This window comes from Phaseolus vulgaris, chromosome 6 (assembly GCF_051622355.1).
Source record: "Phaseolus vulgaris cultivar YP4 chromosome 6, ASM5162235v1, whole genome shotgun sequence".
NCBI classification, from domain to species: Eukaryota; Viridiplantae; Streptophyta; class Magnoliopsida; order Fabales; family Fabaceae; genus Phaseolus; species Phaseolus vulgaris.
This window is the reverse complement of record NC_143503.1, coordinates 32394222-32416882: the sequence shown is the minus strand read 5'-3', so window position 1 is coordinate 32416882 and position 22661 is coordinate 32394222. Positions and strand designations below refer to the sequence as shown.

Sequence of the window (22661 nt, the reverse complement as noted above, 5' to 3'; positions counted from 1 at the left end):
TTTAAGAGTGATAGTTTTATATATTTTTAAAAAGGTTTTAAAAAAGACTTAAAAAAAACCAAAGAACTCGTAAAACGTAAAAGATAGTAAAAAATAAATATAATATATAATATCCCTACTTTTTACTCACATATAATAAAAGAAAAGTAAAACAAACACTATCTACTTAACATATGAATATATATAACTATCTCATAATTGTATCTAAAAAAAATATTCCCCTTCATAGGAATTTAATATATACACACAGGTTACAAAACAAAGCATTCAAACTAAATTCATCTCATCTTCCAAATGGTCTTTCCAATGATCAAAAAAACATTAACCACTAAACAAAACAAGTTATTTAATCATATTACGATTTTTATTATGCTTATTATTATTAATATAAATTATATTAATAATAATATAAATTATATTAATAATAATAATATAAATTATATTAATAATAATAATATAAATTATATTAATAATAATAATATAAATTATATTAATAATAATAATATAAATTATATTAATAATAATAATATAAATTATATTCATATTATTAATATTATATTCATATTAAACATTTTAATATTTATATTTATAGATTCACCATAATATTTAGTCTCATCTTCTCTTTTACAAATTCTAAATGGTTTATCTAATTAATAAACTATAACAACTATTCTCATTGGTAGGAAAAAGAGAAATTTATTAAACCAAGAGGAGTTAGGTGAATTGGTTTTCAATTTTTTTTATTAAAATATCTTTTATTGTAATTCTTTTAAAAACTTCTTTAGCATAGAAAAACTGAATACAATTATAATAGAAATAAGATTATTCAAGAATAGGTTCCAACACAAGAGATTTTTATTCTCTAATTTTTTTTAAAAATAATTTCAATAAAAAATCTTAATATAATCTCAATAATGCAATCTTAGAATTGTTAGACTTCACTTTTAAATCAAGTTTATTCAAAGAAACTAGTTATTACAAACTCAACAATACAAAAATAAACTCTTGAACACACTAAAAATAATATCAACTACAAGATAATATCAACCTCTATCAACTTTTGCTCACGAAGATGATATATGTTGATAAACTCTTGACCAACCTTTATCAGCTCTTTATCACCCAATAGAATATATGTTTTGTCAACTCTTGTTATAATAACAAACACTGCAAACACTTTCAATTTACAACTACAAAACAATATTGGAACATTCCAACAAATCAATACAAAATACAGAGAAAGAATTTACCCAAATGATTCATAACAGAAGCATTGATTAAAGGGAACAACAACACAAACCTTTATTAAATCTTTGATTTTCTTTAAATCTTGATGGCTCAAAAATGAGCATATGAAAACTCTTAGTTTATCACTTAAAATACTCTTTTCAATTTGTGATTCTTCCTTGTTGTGAAGGAATGAGTGAACCTTCTATTTATAGGGAATTTAAAAACACTAATTAAAGTTCCCGCTTTTAATAGATTATTTTAGTATTTAATCATTTTTTTCTTCCATAAATAGTTATAACAACTTTTGTTCTATTCAATTAAATGACTAAAGTAGGTTTTCAACTATACGATTTAATCTATTAAAAGTGAGATAATATGATAAATCATCTACACAAAATTTCAACTTTTTGCTTTAATCTATTTAAAAAGATATAATCGATTAGAATGTTTTAAAACTTTTTTCAAAATATTTTTCATGTTTTAAAACTCATTTTAAGATGATTGTGTGTTTGTCTCGTGAAAACCTTATGTGAAAGACTAAAATAATTTTTCAATAAAGTTAAGACACTTTAAACACATCTTCAACATCTTCATCTTCAAATTTCACTATCATCAAAACACTTCAATTAAGGTTTGAGCATTTTCAAGCTCGAGTTTAACACTCATTACCACTTTAATTTACAACGAGTACCCAAACTCATTATTCACTACTCCTTTTATCTTTTCCTGATATAAATAATATAAGTACTATTTTTCATGAAGTCATTTATGGCTTTTAGAAGTATTTTGTTATTATTTTTTCTTGTTAAATTACAAGGATAACTCTCTAATGACATGATATGCAAATAAGAATTCTTTGTGAGAGAGATACCTCACAAAGTGAAGGTTTTACAACGAACATGTTCTTTATCCTCCAGTAAGATATTTTTATGATCTAACACTTAAACAAATTTAGCAAGGGAGCATACACAATACATGACATTTCACATAACATTATTAATTGTTCCTACATGACAAGACAAACCTGCGTTAAATAAAGTCATTGTGAGTAACAAGTTAATCTTTTGTTACATTTTAAAATTGCACCAAAAGTTGGTAGCTTTTTAGCTTACATAATTTGAGTTACACTCAACATGTGTTTTGTAATACTTTTTATTTTGAACATGCTTTCCTTGTACTTACAACACAATTTTGACCATACAATAAAAAAAAAGATATACAGAGTTTTTATGAAAATACGAATCAATATTTCGATATTTTGATAAGATAATTTGATATATTTGAATATGGTGTCTTATTATAAGACTTTGTCTTCTGTATTCTCTTGTTATGATTAAATCTTTTAAATTTAACAATTTATATAGTATAACTACATCTTAAATAATTAAATTTATTTGTTTTTCTTACAAAAACTTTTGTTATTTATAAAAAATAAATAAAGCTCTTCATCCAATAAAACATCATTATTACAATATATTTTTATCTTAAAATTTAGGGTTGGAATGAAAGTTATTTATATTTATAAATTTTTAACTTTGAAATGGTACAAACCTACTAGTATATATATATATATATATATAAACAATGAAAATAATCTATTTACTTAATTGATGGAAAAAAAGTGTAATAACTAATATAAATTCTATTAATATTATTTAATTCATCCTCTTGTATAAAAAAGGTTTTCTCTAATCCTAAACATAAACTACACTTAATAACAAACATTGAATCATATTTGGTTTGATTTGAGGTATGAGAAATAAATGATTCATTTGTAGATACAGAGAGTAAATAAGTGAAGAATGATCTCTCTTTGGTTCACGTGATATAGAGACTAAATGAGTGGTTCACTTAATAGAACTTGAGTAGAAAATTTATTAATAGATATGATTAATTTAATTGAATTAATGAATATTGACAGATTTTTTTAAGTGCTGTACTTTTTAAAATATAAAATATTTTTTGGTTAAAAAAATAGTTAAAGAAACAAATATAAATTATCTCTTAAAAATATTATTAATTAATTTCTAATAATAATTATAAAAAATATAAAACAATAAAAAAATATTAAATACAGAAATAAATTAATAATTTACTAAATAATTCCTACAAATTCATTCCTTTCTCATAATCTTAAGTTTCTTTTAAAATCAATCTCATCCATAATCTCAAATGAATTTCCTTATACTCCATCAATAATAAAGAATTTGTAGGAATCAAACATTAATGCCTTTATTAATAGCTCAAAGATATTTATAATAGTTTTTAAATAACAAATTAGACATTTAACTGACTAATATTTATTATGCACATTAGAGAACATTAATTTCTCTATGTAATTACTTTTGAATAAGGTTATAATTTATAATCTCATGGGTATTACTCAATGTTTCACTACTAAAATCTATCTTAATCTTACAATGTGACTGGACTTAATTGCTGAGTTGAATTTGGACATACCATTAATTCAGGCAAAGGAGAAATAGATAACATTGAATAGAATAGTTTCATTTTAGTCTTAAATTTTAGATCGGTGGAATCTGATCAATTTATCGGTTAGTGTGATTATAAATGTGTGAATCAGAAGTGCCATTTTTTAGTGTAAGTCCACTTGAGAGGTATTGTACTGGTGCCAATGTACCAAAAACCATTTTTGAAAACCAAATTGACAATTTAGCCCTTCTCCATAATAAATGGTACTATTAATTGTATCACCCAATTTTTGAAGAAGATAAAATCTGACATGCTTCATTCACATCTGTTGTTAATTGTTATCAAAAGATTAAAAATAAATAAATAATTAATAGCATTAAAGATCTTTCATAAGTATTTTATGTTTAATGTTTAATGTTTAATAATCAGTACACTTCAATTATATACTTACCTCACTTCTTACAAATTATATCTCACATCACAAAATTATATCTCACATATCACATCAACACATTCTAACGGCTAAATAGTCCATCACTTTTTGAATTGTTCTTAAAAAAAAGAAAAAATCTTAATTATTTTTTAGTGTGGTATTAAACGCTATTAACTATTTGGTTATTAAAATTAAAATTTAAGTGTCAAACTAATATTATCAAATTGTCTTTTGTTTATTTAAAGACTGGATTAAAAGAGTGTCTGGGTTGTTATTAATTTAGTTAATTAAAAGAATAGGAAAATCCTAATTAGTTTTTAATGTAATATTAAATGTTATTAATATTTAGTAATTAGAATTTGAATTTAAGAGACAATTTATATTATGAAATTATGTTTTGTTTATTTATAAGCTGTAACAGGTACTTATGATCATATACATGCCATGAGAGTAATTATACTGCATTAATTTTGAAGAAAGGAGAAGAAGAAAGATTAAAAAGAAAATATAAAGAAAGCTTCTTCTTTCTTCCACACGTCCTTCGGAGATGCAGACACAGGCAATTCTATTTAATGATGTTAAAGCATGACTTTGCTGAGTTTTTGTTTAATGCAGAGAAAAGGAAAAGGCTTTGTTTGGTTCCAAGAGTTCTAGAGGATAAGCCTAAGATTGGATGAGCCTCTCTAGCTTACTATCTGTTTTTTTCCTGACTCAGTTCCTCAGATCTATTACCACCCCTTTCTGCATTTTCCCTCTCTCTTACAAATTACCATCCTTTTAGTCCATTGCCTGGTAAGACATGAGTAAAGAGGAGATTTTGAAGATACAGGTGCGCTCTTTCACTCTCTTTCATCAAACAAGTCTTCACCTTTCTCATTTTCATCTGTTAATTTTCAAGCTTTTTACTTCCTATGCTGTGCTGTGTTTGGTTTTCTTTTTCCTTTTTTTATCTTGTCTGTGTGTGCCATTTCTGATAAAGTATCTTGTTTTCTTTTGCTTTTACTTCCCCATTTTAATAATTCCTCTTATTTACAACGAAATTTCTCTTTATTCTGTGTTGGCTCTTGGGATTGCTTGAACATGCAGAAATGTGTTCTCAGAGTGAACATACACTGTGACGGGTGCAAGAGCAAAGTCAAGAAAATCTTGCAGAAGATTGATGGTATGTATGCATCTATTTCACCCTGTTAGAAAAGAAAAGAGAAGAAAAAGACCATGTTATGTTTCACTCTTGAAAGCTTTATTTTTATTCTGTATCTTGAAAGAAAAAAAAATCTCATATCACTATCCATATCTTGAATAAATAGTGTGTTTGGTTATTTATTAAGTCTATTTCACAGGGGTGTTTACCACCGAGATAGATGCAGAACAGGGGAAGGTGACGGTTTCAGGGTTTGTGGACCCCAACGTTCTCATCAAGAAGCTTGCAAAGTCAGGAAAACATGCAGAAATCTGGGGTGCCCCTCCCAAAGGAAACAACAATAATGGCAACAACAACCAGAACAACATTGCTAACCAGATGAAGAACATACAAATTGACAATGGTAAAGGTGGGGGAAATAACAAGGGTCAAAAGGGTGGTGGGAATAACCAGCCCAAGGGTAATAATCAACAAGGGCAGCACCCCCAACAGCAGAACCCTCAACAACAGCAGCTTCAGCAGCATCTGCAACACCTTCAGCAGATCAAAGGGTTCCAAGATCTGAAGCTGCCTCAATTCAAGGAAATGAAGATGCCCAACCAGAACCCCAACCCCGTCAAAGGGGTGAAGTTCAGGCCTGAGGAAGAAGATTTATCAGATGATGAATTAGATGAAGAGGATGATGAGTTGGACTATGAGTATGAAGATGAAATGGATGATCCTCAGTATCATCCTCTGAATAAGATGATGATGATGAAGCCCCCTATGGGTAAGCCGCCTATGGGTAATGCCCCTATGACTAATGGGGCTCAGATGATGTTGAATAACACTCAGATGATGTTGAATAACACTATGAATGCTCAGAAAGGTGGCAATGGTGGTGGAGCTAATGGAAAGAAAGGAGGTGGCGGTGGAGGACCTGGGCCTGTGCAAGTGCATAACATGGGTGGTGGAGATGGAAAAATTGGTAATGGAGGAAAGAAAGGTGGTGGTGGCGGCGGCGGCGGTGGAGGCAATAATCATAATCAAGGTGGAGCTAACAAAAACAACGGTGGCAAAAATGGAGGTGGAATGCCAGATGGTAAGAATGGAAACAACAAAAATAATGGTGGTGGTGTTGTTCCAAATGGCAATGTGAATGGAGGAAAGAAGGGTAATAATGGAATGGGTGAAGGTGTTCAAGCTATGAACATGTTTCCAAACATGGGTGGACACACTCCTAGTATGGTTGGGGCTAATGTGGGTTCTATGGGTAACATGAACATTCCTATGGGCAACATGCCAATGCCCCAGATGGGTAACATCCCAGCAGTTCAAGGCCTACCAGCTGGTGCTCCCATGAATGGGGGTGGAGGCGGTGGAGGATACTTCCACCACCTTGGAGGTGGTGGCGGTGGTCCAGATATGATGCCTGGCAATCCTTACCAACAACAGCAATACATGGGTGCAATGATGAACCAACAAAGGGCAATGGGTAATGATAGATTTCAACCAATGATGTATGCTAGGCCTCCTGTGCCAGTCAATTATATGTACCCTTCTCCTTATGGCTACCATGCTCCTCCTCCTCACGAGCCATATTCCAACTTTTTCAATGATGAGAATACTTCCAGCTGCAGTGTTATGTGAAGAGTAATGGGTGGTGATGCTGATAAGAGAGGGTTCTCTGGTTATGGATGCAAAGCCCTTTCTAATCTGATGATGCAATATTATACAATGGAAATGAGTTTCAATTTTTAGTTTGGTGTTCTTCAATTTTCTTCCTATCCCTTTTCTCCAAGTTAAACTAGAGCTTTTGGTCACCATAGGGGACTAATTTATATAGATCTTATAATATTTTATGATCGTGAGAACTATGAGATCATCATGTAACTGAGGATATGGTGATGATGGACTTCCTCCATGGGAGATGTTTATGTGTGTTTATATGTTGCAAACAGAAATAAATTTCAGAAAAAAAAAAGAAGAGAATGGGTTAAACAAGAAATGTCTCTCTCACTCACTCTTTTTTCTCCGTCAAAAAGACTTAAATTTTCTTGACAATGAATAATCTTCTTTTGGTGTTATTATTCTTTATAATTTGATCTGGCACGCACAGTAACATCATGTCCATTAAAGAATGGTTTGTGTTGCTTTTAGACATTATAGTATTTGACACTGTCCCTGGTTTCAATGTGAGGGAAATCATGAATGTTTGCGTGGTGGGGTGCACACTGAAGTTGGCATATTGAGGGATGGACCCAGCCAGCCAGCATCAACCAAGAACAGTGGTTTTATATAGACTCTTGTGATAAGGGTTGGGTGGGGCACCATTCATCATCAGCATCACTATATTGTGATAACCCCCAAATTCCTGTGTCAGTACTGAATTTATTTATTGCTAAAATACTGTTTATTTATTTATTATTATTATTTAGTTACAGCACCCACAAACCGGTACTGTCAATAAAGATTCCTTTCAAGAGTTACTCCTTCACCATTGTATTAAATCATAAGCAATTCTGTAACAAAGAAAAGTAAAATCATAGGTAATTTTTAGTTGGACATTATTATTGAACTGGTTTGCGAATATTGATATTTTTGAAAAGAGGTGCAGTGCAGTAGGGCAGAGTTGGGTTTGGATGCATTGAAGGGGGAAGAGAAGAGGTACAGAGTTAACATAAACCCAACAACGAATTGCTGTCTTCTTCGTCTCTGTTCATTTTCTCTTTCTCACTCATAACAATCACTCTGACACAACGGTACTCACCCCTGCAAAATATATTATCATTCAACATGAAACATTTTAAGTTAATAAATGTTAATCAATCTCATTATATTATCTTTCTTATTTTGCTCTTCATTCACACTTTACCAATATACCTCAAAACTGCCTATTTTTACTGTTCTTTTCATTGTTTTAAGTGCCTTCTTTAAATGTTTTAAACATTAAGTAAACATTCTAATCTATAAAGTGTACCAATACTAAAATTATAATAACTACATATTTTTAGATATATCAGTTATATTTTATTTTATAATACATAATTTAGAGTATGTTTTAAGCTATTTTTATTTGTTTAATATTTTATTAACAAGGTATTAAAATTCAACAAATGATGAACATTGATTAAGAAGATCACGTGTACAGGTAGAATAAAAAAGAATGAGTAATTTGATAGACAATTTTATAGTTAGTTGTGGGAGTAGTATGCTAAGTTCTTGTTTGATTTGCTAAAAACAATAATAAGATTGGGCAGGACAAAAAAATGTTTCAAGTTTAGTTAAAAATAGGCAAAGTGAAAGTTATAGATCCAAATAACAAGAGAAATGGAAAAATTCTAATTCTTTTATTGAATAGTGTTAAGAGACCAAAAAAGTTGAATGGTATATAAAATATTCAAAAAAATTATAATTATAATTATTATTTTTTATTATTGTTAGCAAAAATACACGTGTGTATGTGTATTTACATGTTTTTATTAGATTAAAAGATATATAATTTTATTGTAAACAAATAATTAAAAAAATAATATAATTTAATATATATATATATATTTGTAAAAATATTATTAAATTTGTTTATAACCTTTATTTTCAAGAAGAGATTATATAAAAATTATTCAATTATTTATTTTATTAAATAAATAAAATTATTTTTTATTTTTTAAAAAAATCCAATTAAAAGATGGCATAAAAAAATTACTATCTCTTTATATGATGATATAGATTATTATTATTATTATGATGATGGTCATTAGCATTCCTATCATTGTCTATTATTATTATTATAGTCTCTTATACAATGATTATATTAAGATAAATAATAAAGTTGTACATTAATGTATGTATTTCAATAAAATAAAAATTTAACCTAGTAAAATTATAATAAATAAGAATTGTCTTATGTATTGTGCATAATTCACAATATACTTGTACTGAAATGTTTTTCTGATGTATTAAAAGATAAAAAGAGAAAGTTTAGATTTTTTAATTAGAAAAGGAAAAAAATATTTTCACTCTTTTTAGATATGTTTTAATCAGTACCATAAGAGTATACTAAAAACTTATACCTATATAGCCAAGTGTATTCACTGTTCATTAAATTTGTATTCAAATTATATTTGATTCTATTACATATTAGTAGTTGATGAACATTTTTTTTATACTACTTCAAAAGAATTGTATGATGTTAATTAAATTAAAATTAAAATTCAAGATATTATTTATTTATATTAAAATAAATAAACTTAAAATGTACATTGTAATTAAATACATTGTAAAGCTATTTTTCCTTCTCAGTAATAAATAGTATGCATACAAGAGAGGGGAAAAAGGTTGTTTTGAAATCAATTTTGATTCTTGGTGGTTCATCTTCATTAGATTGAGAAAATATTTAGTTTTGAACATTTTAGCTTTTTGTATGGTGCTTGAAAGCCAAAATTAGGCATCAAATTGAGGAGAAAAGGCAAAAGAGTGTAGGTGTATGTCTACGTAGGCGTGAGACAATCAAGTTAATCATGGAAGATGTAGCAGGTGTTCATGTTTTGTGCAGTCATGTTTAGCACTTTTTCTTACTTTTAGTGGGTCCTTCCTTTTGACCACACAGAAACCCTATACTCTTATGTGGACCCTCTTATCTCAACCTACATTGCTATTTCCATTCAATGGACCATTTTTTTCTACACTTACATCACTTCATATTAAGATTCTCCTCTTTTAATCTATGCTTAATAATATATTTTTCATTTATCTTTTAATCATACTTGAATACTAGGGAAGAAACAAAAATGATTTTTTCTATTTTTTCACATTTTAATCTTTATCTTGATTATATTAATTAAATTAAAGATAACTTGTAGATTAAGATAATCAATCACACATGACAGTGTGAGAATTGTCAAAGTCTTTGAGTATAATTAATTAATTAATATAAAATAAAGTATTATCATTTAAGTGTCATCTATAGACATAGCTTAGCTATATGTGAATTTTTATATCAGAGCAAAAGCTACCAATAAAATTCAATGGCGCCACCTGATATATTTCTCTTATTAAAATATTATTATTTTAGACATTAGGTCATGATTATTAGTTTATTCAATTCCAGTAATTATTTGATTAGATATTTGGTTACTTTGTGACGAAGTTTCTTTCCAATAAAATCTAGTAGAATTTGACTTATGATTATTGGTTAAGGATTTGTTTGAGTAATTTATGATTCCACTCACCTAATCTATTCACACTATTATTATTATCATCATCAAGTTTCTTCCATTTTTTTATACACTAAATTGTATGTGCTAGATATTCATTCCTTCTAATTTTCACTGGTGTGATAACCCCTCTCTGACTCCTTTCCTAAAGAGGACAAAATCTTAGTCTATTATACTTCTGTTCTTATTTTCAATATTTCTCACCTTTAACTTCTGCTACTGGAAAGATAGATGTTGCAAATGGACCTACACTAAGAAGTGAATTAATTATTTAATTTAATAAAAGAATATTTCTTTATTCATTGTCATTTTTAATTTGTTCAACCTTTTCTCAATATGGTATGATAGATATAAAGGATGAGTTGACACAATTATAATTATTCATTATTTATATTTATTTGTGATACAGGTATTATTGTTTTGTAAGTTTATGAATGTCATATGAGCAATTCAGTAGAAGAGTTCAGTTGAATCAAAGTAATTCTTGATTACAACTTCAAAATCAAATATTTGATTTGGTTCTAATAAACCTATAAAACCTCCTTAAATACTTATATTAAGTTACAATAAGATTGGTAGAGCCCTTATATTGATGTTGCAAGTTATAAAAGGTTGTTAGACTAATAGTGGAAAACTTTTGTACCTGATTTCTATCATATTAATTATATATTAGTTTTTACAACCCAACAACTCAATTAATTTTTCAACAATCAAACTATGGTTCATTACAACTTTCTTTTTAAGGTTGTTTGACACCTTAAATGGAATCAAAGGAATGTTTACATTCCTAGCAAGTTTGAACTTCATTTGCTTGACTTTTCTAATTTAAATTGGGTTTGAAGTCTATTTTAGATTATTGATTTTTTTTTATTTCTTTCTTGGTGTTTTAATAGGCAATGAATGATTTCCAATTCCTCCTCTTAAAGTGAATATTGTGTTCTTGCATTTTGTAAACTTCAATAATATAATAATATATTAATATACCTTCTTAATGATTTGTAAATTAATTATCATTGTGCTCATGTAATTTATCGTGACAATCACAGTGTCATACACATTATGATCAATCCTCCTGGTCCATAAAATAACCAAACATCTTAATATATTATCTTTTTGTTTGTGATTAAGTGTAAAGTGGTGTTATATTAGATTAATTCTAATTCTTTTAGAGGACTAGTTAACTACATTTTCTTTTCTACAACTATTATACAAGAGAATTAATTCAGAATTGTTTTCCTCATTATTTCATTTCTTTATTCATTGTGTCATTTTAATCTATTAAACTTTTTTTCTTAATACACATTAACCATTCTAACCTAAATTATCACTGTTTTATTTTTTGTTCAAACATTTTATTCATACAGTTGTTGAAAGCAATAGGTCTAAAATTGAGCATGTTGGATAAAGATGAAACAATAAAAGAGAGGTATAAAATTAAGCTTTTAAAATAAATGTGAAAAATTAAAACAAAGGTACAAAATTAAGCTTGTTGTCTAAATATGAAACGATAAAAAAAGAACAGTTTAAAGTTAGAGGGTCTTAAACACAAATAAAAACTAAATGTGAAGAAAAAAATGACCATGAAAATGTGAGGTGAGAAGAGATAGTGTATGAGGGAGTGTCTAAATTGACTTTTTATTATGTCTCTGTTACACATAAATATTTTATAAAAAACCTTCAATTTCTTGCGACAGTAGTTAGATCTCCATAGATTAAAAACTTAATACATATGTGAACAAGAATATATTTATATATATATATATAAATATTTTTTTTATCAGAGATCTTCGGTTTTTTTTTTCCATTAATAATCTATCAACTTCAATAATTAATTTTTCACTTATTTTTTTTTAAGATAATCAAGTGTATATTTTGGAAATTGGTTCCAATTAGAAACCATTTTGAATAATTGGACAATAGATTTTAAATTATGGTATATGGGTTCTTTAGGAATTTTTGTTTTATTTTTTATAGTAAACTAAATAAAGAGAAAAATATTATATATTTACCTTTTCAATTCTTCTATTTTTTCCATTAAATTTAAATGATTTTTCCCGTATTTTATGTATTTTACTTTTCTTGTTTATTACAACTTTATCCAAATGATATCTGAATATTTATTATTATTAAAATAAAAAGAACATATAAATAGAAAATTGAGTTATTGAGGTTTCATTTTAAAATAATCACTATCTCTTTAGAAGTTTCCTTTTTTCTTTTTCTGCATTCTCTCTAAGATTATAACCTCCTCGTTAATTAGTTTGACGATCGAAGTCCGTCATTAGACTCTTGACAGCAAAGACTACAAGACTTTCCGATCAGAATCTTTGATAAAGTAATTTCATTTTTGTTCTTCTCTTTGAGTCAAATTTTGAACTTGTTAAGCTTGTCTCACTCTAGGATTTGCATGTGATTCTTTTAGCTTCAGAATTAATCTATGTTAGCTTAAGATCCTAGTGATATATTTTTTTTTATGGTCACTAAAGGGGTGACCCAACCCTTATACACAAATTAAGAAGAGAGATAAGATAGGACCTCACACCCCCAACCTATTCTAAACTCCCAAAAAAGAACTACCAGTTATGCCTAATGATATAGTTAGATTTTTTATTAGGATATGTGATGCAGGTTAAACTTCCCTTAAACAATTTTAGGATTTGGAGCTCTTAGTGAGCATTTGTTCAAGTTCAGGTGAGGGAATCTAGTTTTAATTTTAAATAAAACCATAGGTTAGAAGATCTAGATGTGGGGGTGACGTGGTCACTAGTTCCAAATTTGGTTTGCAGAATTGAATTTTTTATCAGTAATGCAGGGTATTGTTTGAAATAAAATGTGAATATGTTGATTTTGATATGGATAATTTACGGTAGATGTTTTTGTTTGAATATGAAAAATAGGTTGATTTGTATAGTTGATATAGTGTAAGTTGCTCTTAAAGTGAATGAATTATTGAAATTGTTTTTGTTTGACAATTATGATTCTAGGCAAAATTATGCAGATTTGTCTGCATATCTCGCTCAAGCGAGAAATAATTCTCACTCAAGCGAGAAATAATTCTCACTCAAGCGAGAAATAATTCTCACTCAAGCGAGAAATAATTCTCACTCAAGCGAGAAATAATTCTCACTCAAGTGAGAATATAAAGAAAAGATGGTGTACTCTCGGGTCCGTTTTCGCTCAAGCGAGAAGGAATCTCACAGGCAAAAATGGGGCGAATTTTGGAGTGTTATTGGGTTTAATCTCACTCAAGCGAGAGAATTTTCTCTTAGACGAGACTCATTCTTGCTCAAATGAGCAAATTTTCGCCTAGACCAATAAAAAAAACTTAAAATTTTTATTTTTACTTTTGAAATCCTAGTTTATTATTTCTTATTGTTTTTTTAGTGAAAAATCTAAATTTTATATAAAAATATGATTAAAGAAACTTAGTTATGTGTTTAAGTGAATTTTGAGATATATTTAGATTGTTTACAAAGTTTAAAATATGATGTGATTGAATGGTGTATTGATGTGTTAAGTGAAGTATACAATGAGGTGAAAGTGTTATCAAGACATAGTATTTTCATAAAAGCAAATATCGTGTTGAGATTGTTATTGGGTGTCTTGATTTGTGAGTATCTTGTGAATGAGATGATCCTAACTCTACTGATATAATGGAATCACATAGATGAAGTTATTCCGTTGGTGAGAGTCGAAAGAGGTTCATATGACTTTGTTTGTGGTTAAAATATAATCTGTTTTTTCAGGTCATACGAATTTATCCTGTCATATGAAATGATGAGATATTGAAATAATTATGCGCATGACTGTTTGATTTCACAACGAGTAATATGATAGGGGTAGGTCTCTGGATGCTAATATAATAATTAATTATTTTTTATTTTTAAAATTAGTTTTTATTTAATTTTTTTTATAGTAGTTACTTGTAAAATCCAATTGAATTCTCTTTTATATTATATTTGTTATAAAAAAATTGATTTAATTAATTATATTGATAAAAAATAGATCTATCTTTCAACTCTTGGAATTAAAAAAGATTACTTTTATGAAATTTCTTGAGATTAATATAAGTTTTATGAATCACGGACTTAACAGTTTCAAATCCTAATTAGTATCTCCTCTACCTTATTCATTCAATGGATAACGCTATGTTTTGCAAAGTTGATGTGACTGTAATACAGTTAACTTTAGGCTGCATGATTACCTTGAAGAAATAGGCCAAAATTCTTTTGCATTTGTCGGCGGAGTCCTTTAAAAAAATTTCCAGAATTGGATTTTACTATTACTTCTTTTTAAACTCTGAAATATTTTACACCATCAACATTGAATTCAATATAGTTTTTTAAATATAAAGCAAACAAGTTCATCAAAATCAATTCAATCAAATTCAAAACAAATAAACCTTAATTCTCTTTCGATGGAAATTTGATCAAGGAGCTTGATAAATCCTCAACAGTGCCTATCATGGGTTGTTCCACTAATTTGATTGGGAAGCCGAGAATTGAGTTGATTCAAAGTTTTAAGTAAAATTATATTCAATATTCTAATTCGCTACATTTTCATTAAATTGGTTTCATTTTTTTTATTTTTGAAATGTTTATTTCTTTACAAATTTTCCAATATAATGTTTTCTGTTAATTTCTGTTAAATTAACCCATATACAACATAATAAAAAATATTTGATATATTACATAAAATCAAGGTTATTTGTAACATCCCACTAAGTACTAGATTAGTATTAATTATCATATGATATCAAGAATACACATTCCACAAATTTATTAAATATGTATAAGAAACCATTTGACTATCCTTCGTATCAAAATGCACATAAATTAATATTACAAACACTGCTGCATTCTACTCTTAAAATAGTGGTACGTTAAATTAGATTTAGATATATGCACATGTTATATTACATTCACTAAGTTGTCACCACAATAAAGTTACATAATAAGACATAATTCACTCATATGTCAGGATAAATCCATATGATTTACTAAATACAGTTTTTTTACACTATACCTTTTTCGACTCTCACCACCTAATATTTTCCTCTAAATAAATCCAATATCAGTAGAGTCAAGATATTTCATATACAATCTCAAATTTAATACACAATCTGCACATCTCAAAATAGTATTTTCTCCATATAAATAATCATGCTTACAATTCATCATAACTATAAAAAATCAAATAATCAATATATTGATTAACATTCACATCCAAATCATTTAAATCAACAAACAAATAAGTAACGAATAATTTTTTGGTTTCAACAAAAATTTGTTTGGTTGAACGAAAATCTAACTTAGAATAAGATTAAATTTATGCTTTATTTTCACTTTAACCAAAAAATAACTCAAGTTAACTTTTTACCTCATTTTTGTTTGAGTAAAAGTAAAGCTAAGAGAAAATACTAATTTCTTATTATATTTTTACTTGAGTAAAAAAAAAATGCTTTAAACATTTACCAAAAAATAATATAACAATTTTATGTTAAGTTTTAACTAGTAAAAAAAGGAGTAAAAAAAGAGTTGAAAAGAGAAAAAGGTTGATCATAATAATAAGCTGTTCATTTGGTGGCTTTGTTTTAGGCACAGTGATATGGTGTGATATTTGGTCTTTCACGTGCTTTAGGATCTCGAGAGATATAACACAAAACCAAATGATTGTAGCTAACTGCATAAAGTTGAAGCAACAAATGATGTTAGTTGAACCAGTTTAAATTTTTTTGAAAAAAGTCTTGAGAGGAAGCAAAGTTTGACTCCTTAGTTAGTCTTTTGGGATTGCTAAATGTTCAGCTATACTTTACTCACATGAGTGAAAAGCAGCAAGTTGTTCTTCTTGCTTGGTGTTCAGAAAAATGTTGACAATAGAGACAAAAGCAAGATAAAGTTCACACTGCTTTTGTGCTAATGTCAAATTCTTCCCTTCTACTCCAATCTCATCAATAATGTACTAAGGATATTAGTAAATTGATTTAACAGGGTTATTGAAATTATTATTAAAATAATAAACTTTGTATATTGATTGATTTTTTCTTCTATACTCTTTGATTTTTATTTTCTTAAAGTTTGTAAGATTTTTTTGGTTGATATTTATCAATGTTATTTATTAATTATAATTATTTTGATTGACATTATTAGTCTAAATTTTTTTTATTAACTTTTAGTTAATACTACGAGAAAATTATAAAATAAAAATTAATTTGTATGCACTAAAAATAATTAGTTGTTATAGTGACTAAATTAGAGACTATTTAATTATTATAACAATTAATTATTATTTTTTTTAAAATTAATTTTTATTTCATATTTTTCTTGTAGTAATATTAGTTAGCAAGGAAACCTAATTAACATTGAAAAAAATAGTATTGTAAATATGAGACACACATAATAACGTTTGAATATATTGTATAGTCATAACAAACTTAATTCTAGTTAAGTTTGTTAATATTATTTTATTAATTTTATTTATTAAAGTATTTATGAATTATTTATAAATATTTAATTTTATGTTTAAAATTTCAATAAATTTACCTGAATCTACATGAAAAGAATTTACAATTCTTGATTTAATTTTAAATCAAATATAAATTTCTATAATTGTAAATAATCTTATAACTTTTTAGAATTTTAATTTACTTTAAAATTTTATATTGAGAAGACATATTATGTTATACAAATTTTCAATAGCAATAAATTATTCCCAAGAGATTGATTATCTAAATATACTATAAAATTGTTAATATCATGAGTTTTTGGAAAGGTTAAAACTCCATGTTAAAATATTAGGAGACAATAGATGTATCAAGAAGTTGTATTTGAGTCTTCTTGTCGAAATACAAATAGTGAAATTTAGCTATTATTGTTTTAAAAGGAAAACAATAACAATGATGATGATGAGTAGATAACATATGTATTAACGAGTAAAAGAATTTTCTAAATAAACATATTTTGTATAAATGAATAATATAAGTTTAAGAACATTAATTATGCCAATTTTAATTAATATATAATATAATATAATAGAAGTTGTAAGTTTAATATAATAAATCCACAACATTATGTCAAAAAGTCACCTTAAAGTTCATTAGTGCTACTAAAAATTATTAAGGAATATTTGGACCATTTTTTCTACAAGAATTTGTATAAAAAAAGATGAAATACAAAAATTCAACAAATTAAAAAAAAACTATAAAGACTAATTTATATATAAACTAATTTTAGTTTTTGAAGAACTTAATTTTAATTTTTTAATATTATTTTATCTTAAAATTTATTCTAAAGGTCATCTCAATAAAAAAAATTGAGTTATCCAGAAAAAATGGTGTTAGATATCATACACTTAATTGCAAGACTTTTGAAAAGTTGATAAATTTTATATCCTAAGGGAATTGTCATTAGTAATTGTTATATATAAATTCAATGTTAAAGGGGGAGGGTTATAGAAGTATTAATTTAAGAAAGTGATCTTAATAGTAAATGAAGTCAAGGTATAAAAGCTGTAAAATAAGTGTAAAATGTTTATTTCTTAATTGAAGAATTGTTTGAAAAGTCAAAGTGAGGAACTCTTTAGTGCAAAACACGAGGTCAAGCAGTCGAGGTTGAGCAGTAGAATCACATGTGGCTAACAGTCCATGTTTTCGAGGCAATACCAATTCGAGAAACTTAGAATTATGTTCTTCATCATCTCTCTTATTCAATCAATTTAATTAAACTTATTTCAACCATTCTAGGTTTCTTACAAATATATTGTACAAGTATGTTTTGATTGTATAAGTTAATAGATTTTATTTGAGATGTTTCATTTCACAAATTTGGCAAAGTAAAAAATTCTTTATTTTGATTTGTATACATCATTAGATTTTGATAAGGTTAAATTCATGCTGAAGTAATTAGTATTGTTAAAAAATTTGATCTATTAAATATAAAGTTAAACTTGTATCAACAAAACACTATCAGGACAAGACTTAAAATAAGTTACTTGTGTAACAATTTGAATTAAAAATAATCAATAGCACGGATTGTTCTTAGATGATGAGACAATATGTTAAAGAATGTAGAAGGGTAATTTTTGTTTTTCTAATTTTTAACACTTAATTAATAAATTGAGATAATAGAAATGAATTGGAGATGTAGTTCTAGTAATTTTATAATTTATAATTTATAATAATATATAATCAGAATTCTCATGTTATTCTACTTTACTTAATATTTGAAAATTATAGTACAAAAGTTTGATTTTATTTAATTAAATTCTTTATTATAATATAACTTCAATACAATGTATAATAAATAATATATCTAATTATCTTATCTTCGTCAAATAAATAAATTTATACAAAATAAAATTTTTATATATATATATATTATTTATAGAAAATGATAAGTCGCAGACGGAATAAAAATTGTGTACATATATGTGCAAGAGTTGCGAGTTTATGTGAATGATAATTTATGTTAGATACTTGATTAATTTTAAGAAAATGTGTGCGAGTTGATGACTTTATGTTTGTAATTGAATTTTAAATTATATAATTTTTTTTATAACTAGCTTTCCCTGTATTTAGTTTTGTGTTTGTTTTATCTATCTACGATGATCGTGTATTTTCTACGGAAGTAGACGAGGCTTTCCGCGAGAGAACTTTCTGATGAGCAAATAAAAGATAAATAATTATTTTTTATTAATTTGAATTATTATATATATATTGAAAACTCGTGCACATTATAATTTTAGATGTAGAAAAAATATAAAAAATGTTACATATAGCTTATTTTTAAATAATTTTGAACAGTGTAAATGATTTTGAAGTTTTCTCTTTTACACAGTTGATTATATAAGATATTTTTAGTTAAAAACATGGTTATAAGAAATAAAAATAAGTGAGCTAGTATTGATTCAAAAATTGGTAAGGGGAAGGATTGATATCTTACAGTTTTGTTTTTGTTGATGATGGCATGTCTTTTAGCTGCAGTCATAAACTGCGGAAAAGTTTTTGTAGTTAGAAATTGAAAAGATTAGTATCAGTACTAATTACTCATTGTGTCTCTGTGCAAACCAAGGGAAGTTAACAAGTCCACACTCCACACAATAATACACTCTAAATTCCTAGTCTATGCTTCAAGTTCCAAGTAACTCAACCCTACTATTATAAATTAAATCAACATAATATTCTACTACTCCTTCTACACCAGACAAACTGCTTCATCCCTCACTGCACACCATCATTATTCAACTAATCACACAAACTAATAATGCTCTCATTAATATATCTTTTCTTTTTCTTCTCAAAAAACAAGATATTCTACAATCCATGTTAATCCCATACAAAATTTAATTATTACTACTTCCCTTTTAAATTAATATGTATTTATTCAACCATTTTTACCCCACTCTCCATTCATTTTTTATTTCTTTCTCATTTCTCATTCTCAACTTATTCTTTTCTATTTCCATCCTTTATCATTTGTTTCCTCATCATCATTTTTTTTGTTTCTAATTAATCTTCTTAATTTTAACAGAAGAAAATACAAGCATACATGTTTATTTTCTTCAAGTAAATAATTCAGAAAGGAAGTGGGCATTAAAGTTTTACAAATAAAAAAAAAAATCAGAAAACTTAACTACTTGAAATAAATTGATTGAACTGAATTGAAATAAAATTGAAAATTGAAGAGATGAAAAAAGTTGATTAAACTGAAAGGATGAGGAAACATGAGTAGTGAGGGACAAAGGCAGTGATGATTGTTGTGTAGTGTGATGAAGGTCAAATTCACATGGTCTCAGTTTTGTTGGATTGGGTGAATGAAAATGAATATGAATAGGAATATGAATATGGTAATACAATACAACCTTGGTTTTGGTGTAGTTGAGACTTGAGAGAGTCTTCTGACTTCTTGTCTCCTATAATAACCAAAATGGGCCTCCCAACTTCAAGTACTACCAACTTATCTTTCAATTTTTTTTATTTTATTTTATCAGTACACGATTTTGCCTATATATTATACCCAAAAGATTTCTTATTAGTACATAATTCACATGCATAAATTGTTTAAAATAAACTTTTCAATGTTACCCACTATCTTGAAGTTCATCTTTTAATTGATTATTATAATATGTTAAAATATATATTGGTCCGCTATATGCACAGTCTCTGGTTATTATAAAATAAATAGTCATTCCATCACAAAAACTAATGATGATTAGATCAGTTACGCGGCAATTATTCAAAAGAAAATCCAAAACAAACTCTTTGTTTATTTGAGTAAACTTTGAGTGGAAGAAAACAATAAGTAACACTCTCTTTGTGAATAGTGGCAGATGGATTCAAATCGGTCGGATGGGCCTGGGCCTGAGTCTAGTGATATGGTTTCGATGTCAAATTTCTCAACTCATAATATTTAGATTACATATTTAGATTACATAATTTAGAACTGTATTGTGCATTATAATGGAATAATTAGCAGGACAATGAAATTGTTGTTGGTGATCATTAAATAAAAAGATATTTCATAAACAATATATAAATATATAAATAAGTGTAAATTTTATTTTATAAGTCAGTTTTATAAAATTGAATTAAATTTAAAATTTACCTTTTAATAATGTATTAAAGTTGTTTTTCACACTCCCACTATTTCTTACATGATTCATGAATTTAAACATTATCTTATAAGTCAATTTTATAAGGTTGAGTGTGTTACTTAACAAAATGTTTCACTTTTTGAAAAATTCTTAGTTGTAATAAATTTGAATCGATAATAAATTGTGTATTAGAAAAGAAAGGTGTTTGAAGAATTACCATGGGAATCTTGTATTTTAAGTGCATTAATGAAAGGGTTTGAGGGGTGAAGTGTATTATTGAGTTGGAAAAGGTTAAAAAAAGTTTGGAAGGGAGTGAGTGGTCCCATAGGTTGAGTAGGTGTTGGATTTACTATCTCTTTTGATGAAATGCAATGTAATCAATGAACCAAAGTGGTCCTAATCCTACTATTCCTATTACCATCACATTATCATCAAATGCCTAATCAAACTTAATTCATACAAATTCAACAGATAAAACTATTAAATAAAATTATCAAACCATCTTCACTCCTCCCATTAATTCACTCACATTTTAATCACAGAATGTATATTATTAAACCTAACGGGATACTACCAAAGATACACTACATGTTTCTCAATTGATTAAGTAGTAAATTTTAAGAAAAGATAAATCTCATTCATCATCACTAGTGCAATAAAATCATTAAGTACTACCTAGACAAAAACAATTAACACTAAATTGAATAAATTATACACTATTTTATAAACTAAATAATTATTGGTATCTAAAATAGTTTATAATATTAATATAAATTTATGAAAAAAAAAATTAATTGGTAGATAACATTAATTAATAATCACTTTAAATTTTAAATTAATCTTTAATTAAAAATTAAGGATTAATTTAAAATATAAAATAATTAGTTTTAATTACTTTATACTTTTTATTAATAATAAAAATTACTTTACATATTATTAATTTTTTTAATTTATAAAATAGTGTTTTAATTATTTTATTATAGTAGAATTAATAAGTTTTTTTATACAGAGAAAGAGAAAGAGAGTGAGAATTATTATTTTTTATATTTTTTGAAATATATTTTTAATTAACCCCTCTATAATTCGTTCTTGAGAATGCACATATAATTCTCTATCTCGGAAAAACTTATTTTCCTTAACTAATAAAAAGATCTCATTTTCTCATAATTGTTTTTTCTGCCCATATTGCCCTAGTATTTGGACTTTAAAAATAAAAATGACCTCAGCTTGTGTTTTGATGTCCAGGATTTGACCCAAAGATCCAGATTCCGAATGGTGGATCCAGTGAACGTGGATAGTATTAGTAGAAAAGACAATAATTTACAAATAATTGTGCCTTTAATTGAACCTTTATGGTTTAATTTATTAGTTTCTAAATGTTTATTAATTATAGTGTGAGAACATTCCTTATTCAAAATTTTGTTAAAAGCATTTAAATTTATCTGTCATATATAAAATAAGAAAAAATAAATAAAATTCAAAAAATTCAAACATGTTTTAATCTTATTTAATATAAAATAAAATATCCATAATTATGAAAACATGATTTTGATTGTTATGAAAAAAAATTAATACCATGCCATGATAAATTAATTAACAGAAGTGTTCAAGTATCATTCTAAAATGTGTAGAAGCATAA

General features: G+C 26.6%; 1 protein-coding gene across 1 annotated transcript; it reads left to right on the top strand.

Annotated features, from left to right (window-relative positions):
* The first annotated feature begins 4488 nt into the window (after window positions 1–4488).
* LOC137832266 (heavy metal-associated isoprenylated plant protein 33) lies at window positions 4489–7161 on the top strand. The gene is made up of 3 exons (XM_068640326.2): window positions 4489–4925; window positions 5183–5258; window positions 5437–7161. The coding sequence occupies exons 1-3, from the start codon at window positions 4896–4898 to the stop codon at window positions 6864–6866; spliced, it is 1536 nt and encodes a 511-aa protein (XP_068496427.2). The 5' UTR covers window positions 4489–4895; the 3' UTR covers window positions 6867–7161.
* Window positions 7162–22661: the final 15500 nt, after the last annotated feature.

Bases quoted from the DNA above. Each gene is read 5' to 3' on its own strand.
- LOC137832266 (XM_068640326.2), top strand. From the start codon at position 4,896: ATGAGTAAAGAGGAGATTTTGAAGATACAG. The intron at 4,926-5,182 runs GTGCGCTCTTTC...TTGAACATGCAG, and splicing joins AGGAGATTTTGAAGATACAG to AAATGTGTTCTCAGAGTGAA. The intron at 5,259-5,436 runs GTATGTATGCAT...TCTATTTCACAG, and splicing joins AATCTTGCAGAAGATTGATG to GGGTGTTTACCACCGAGATA.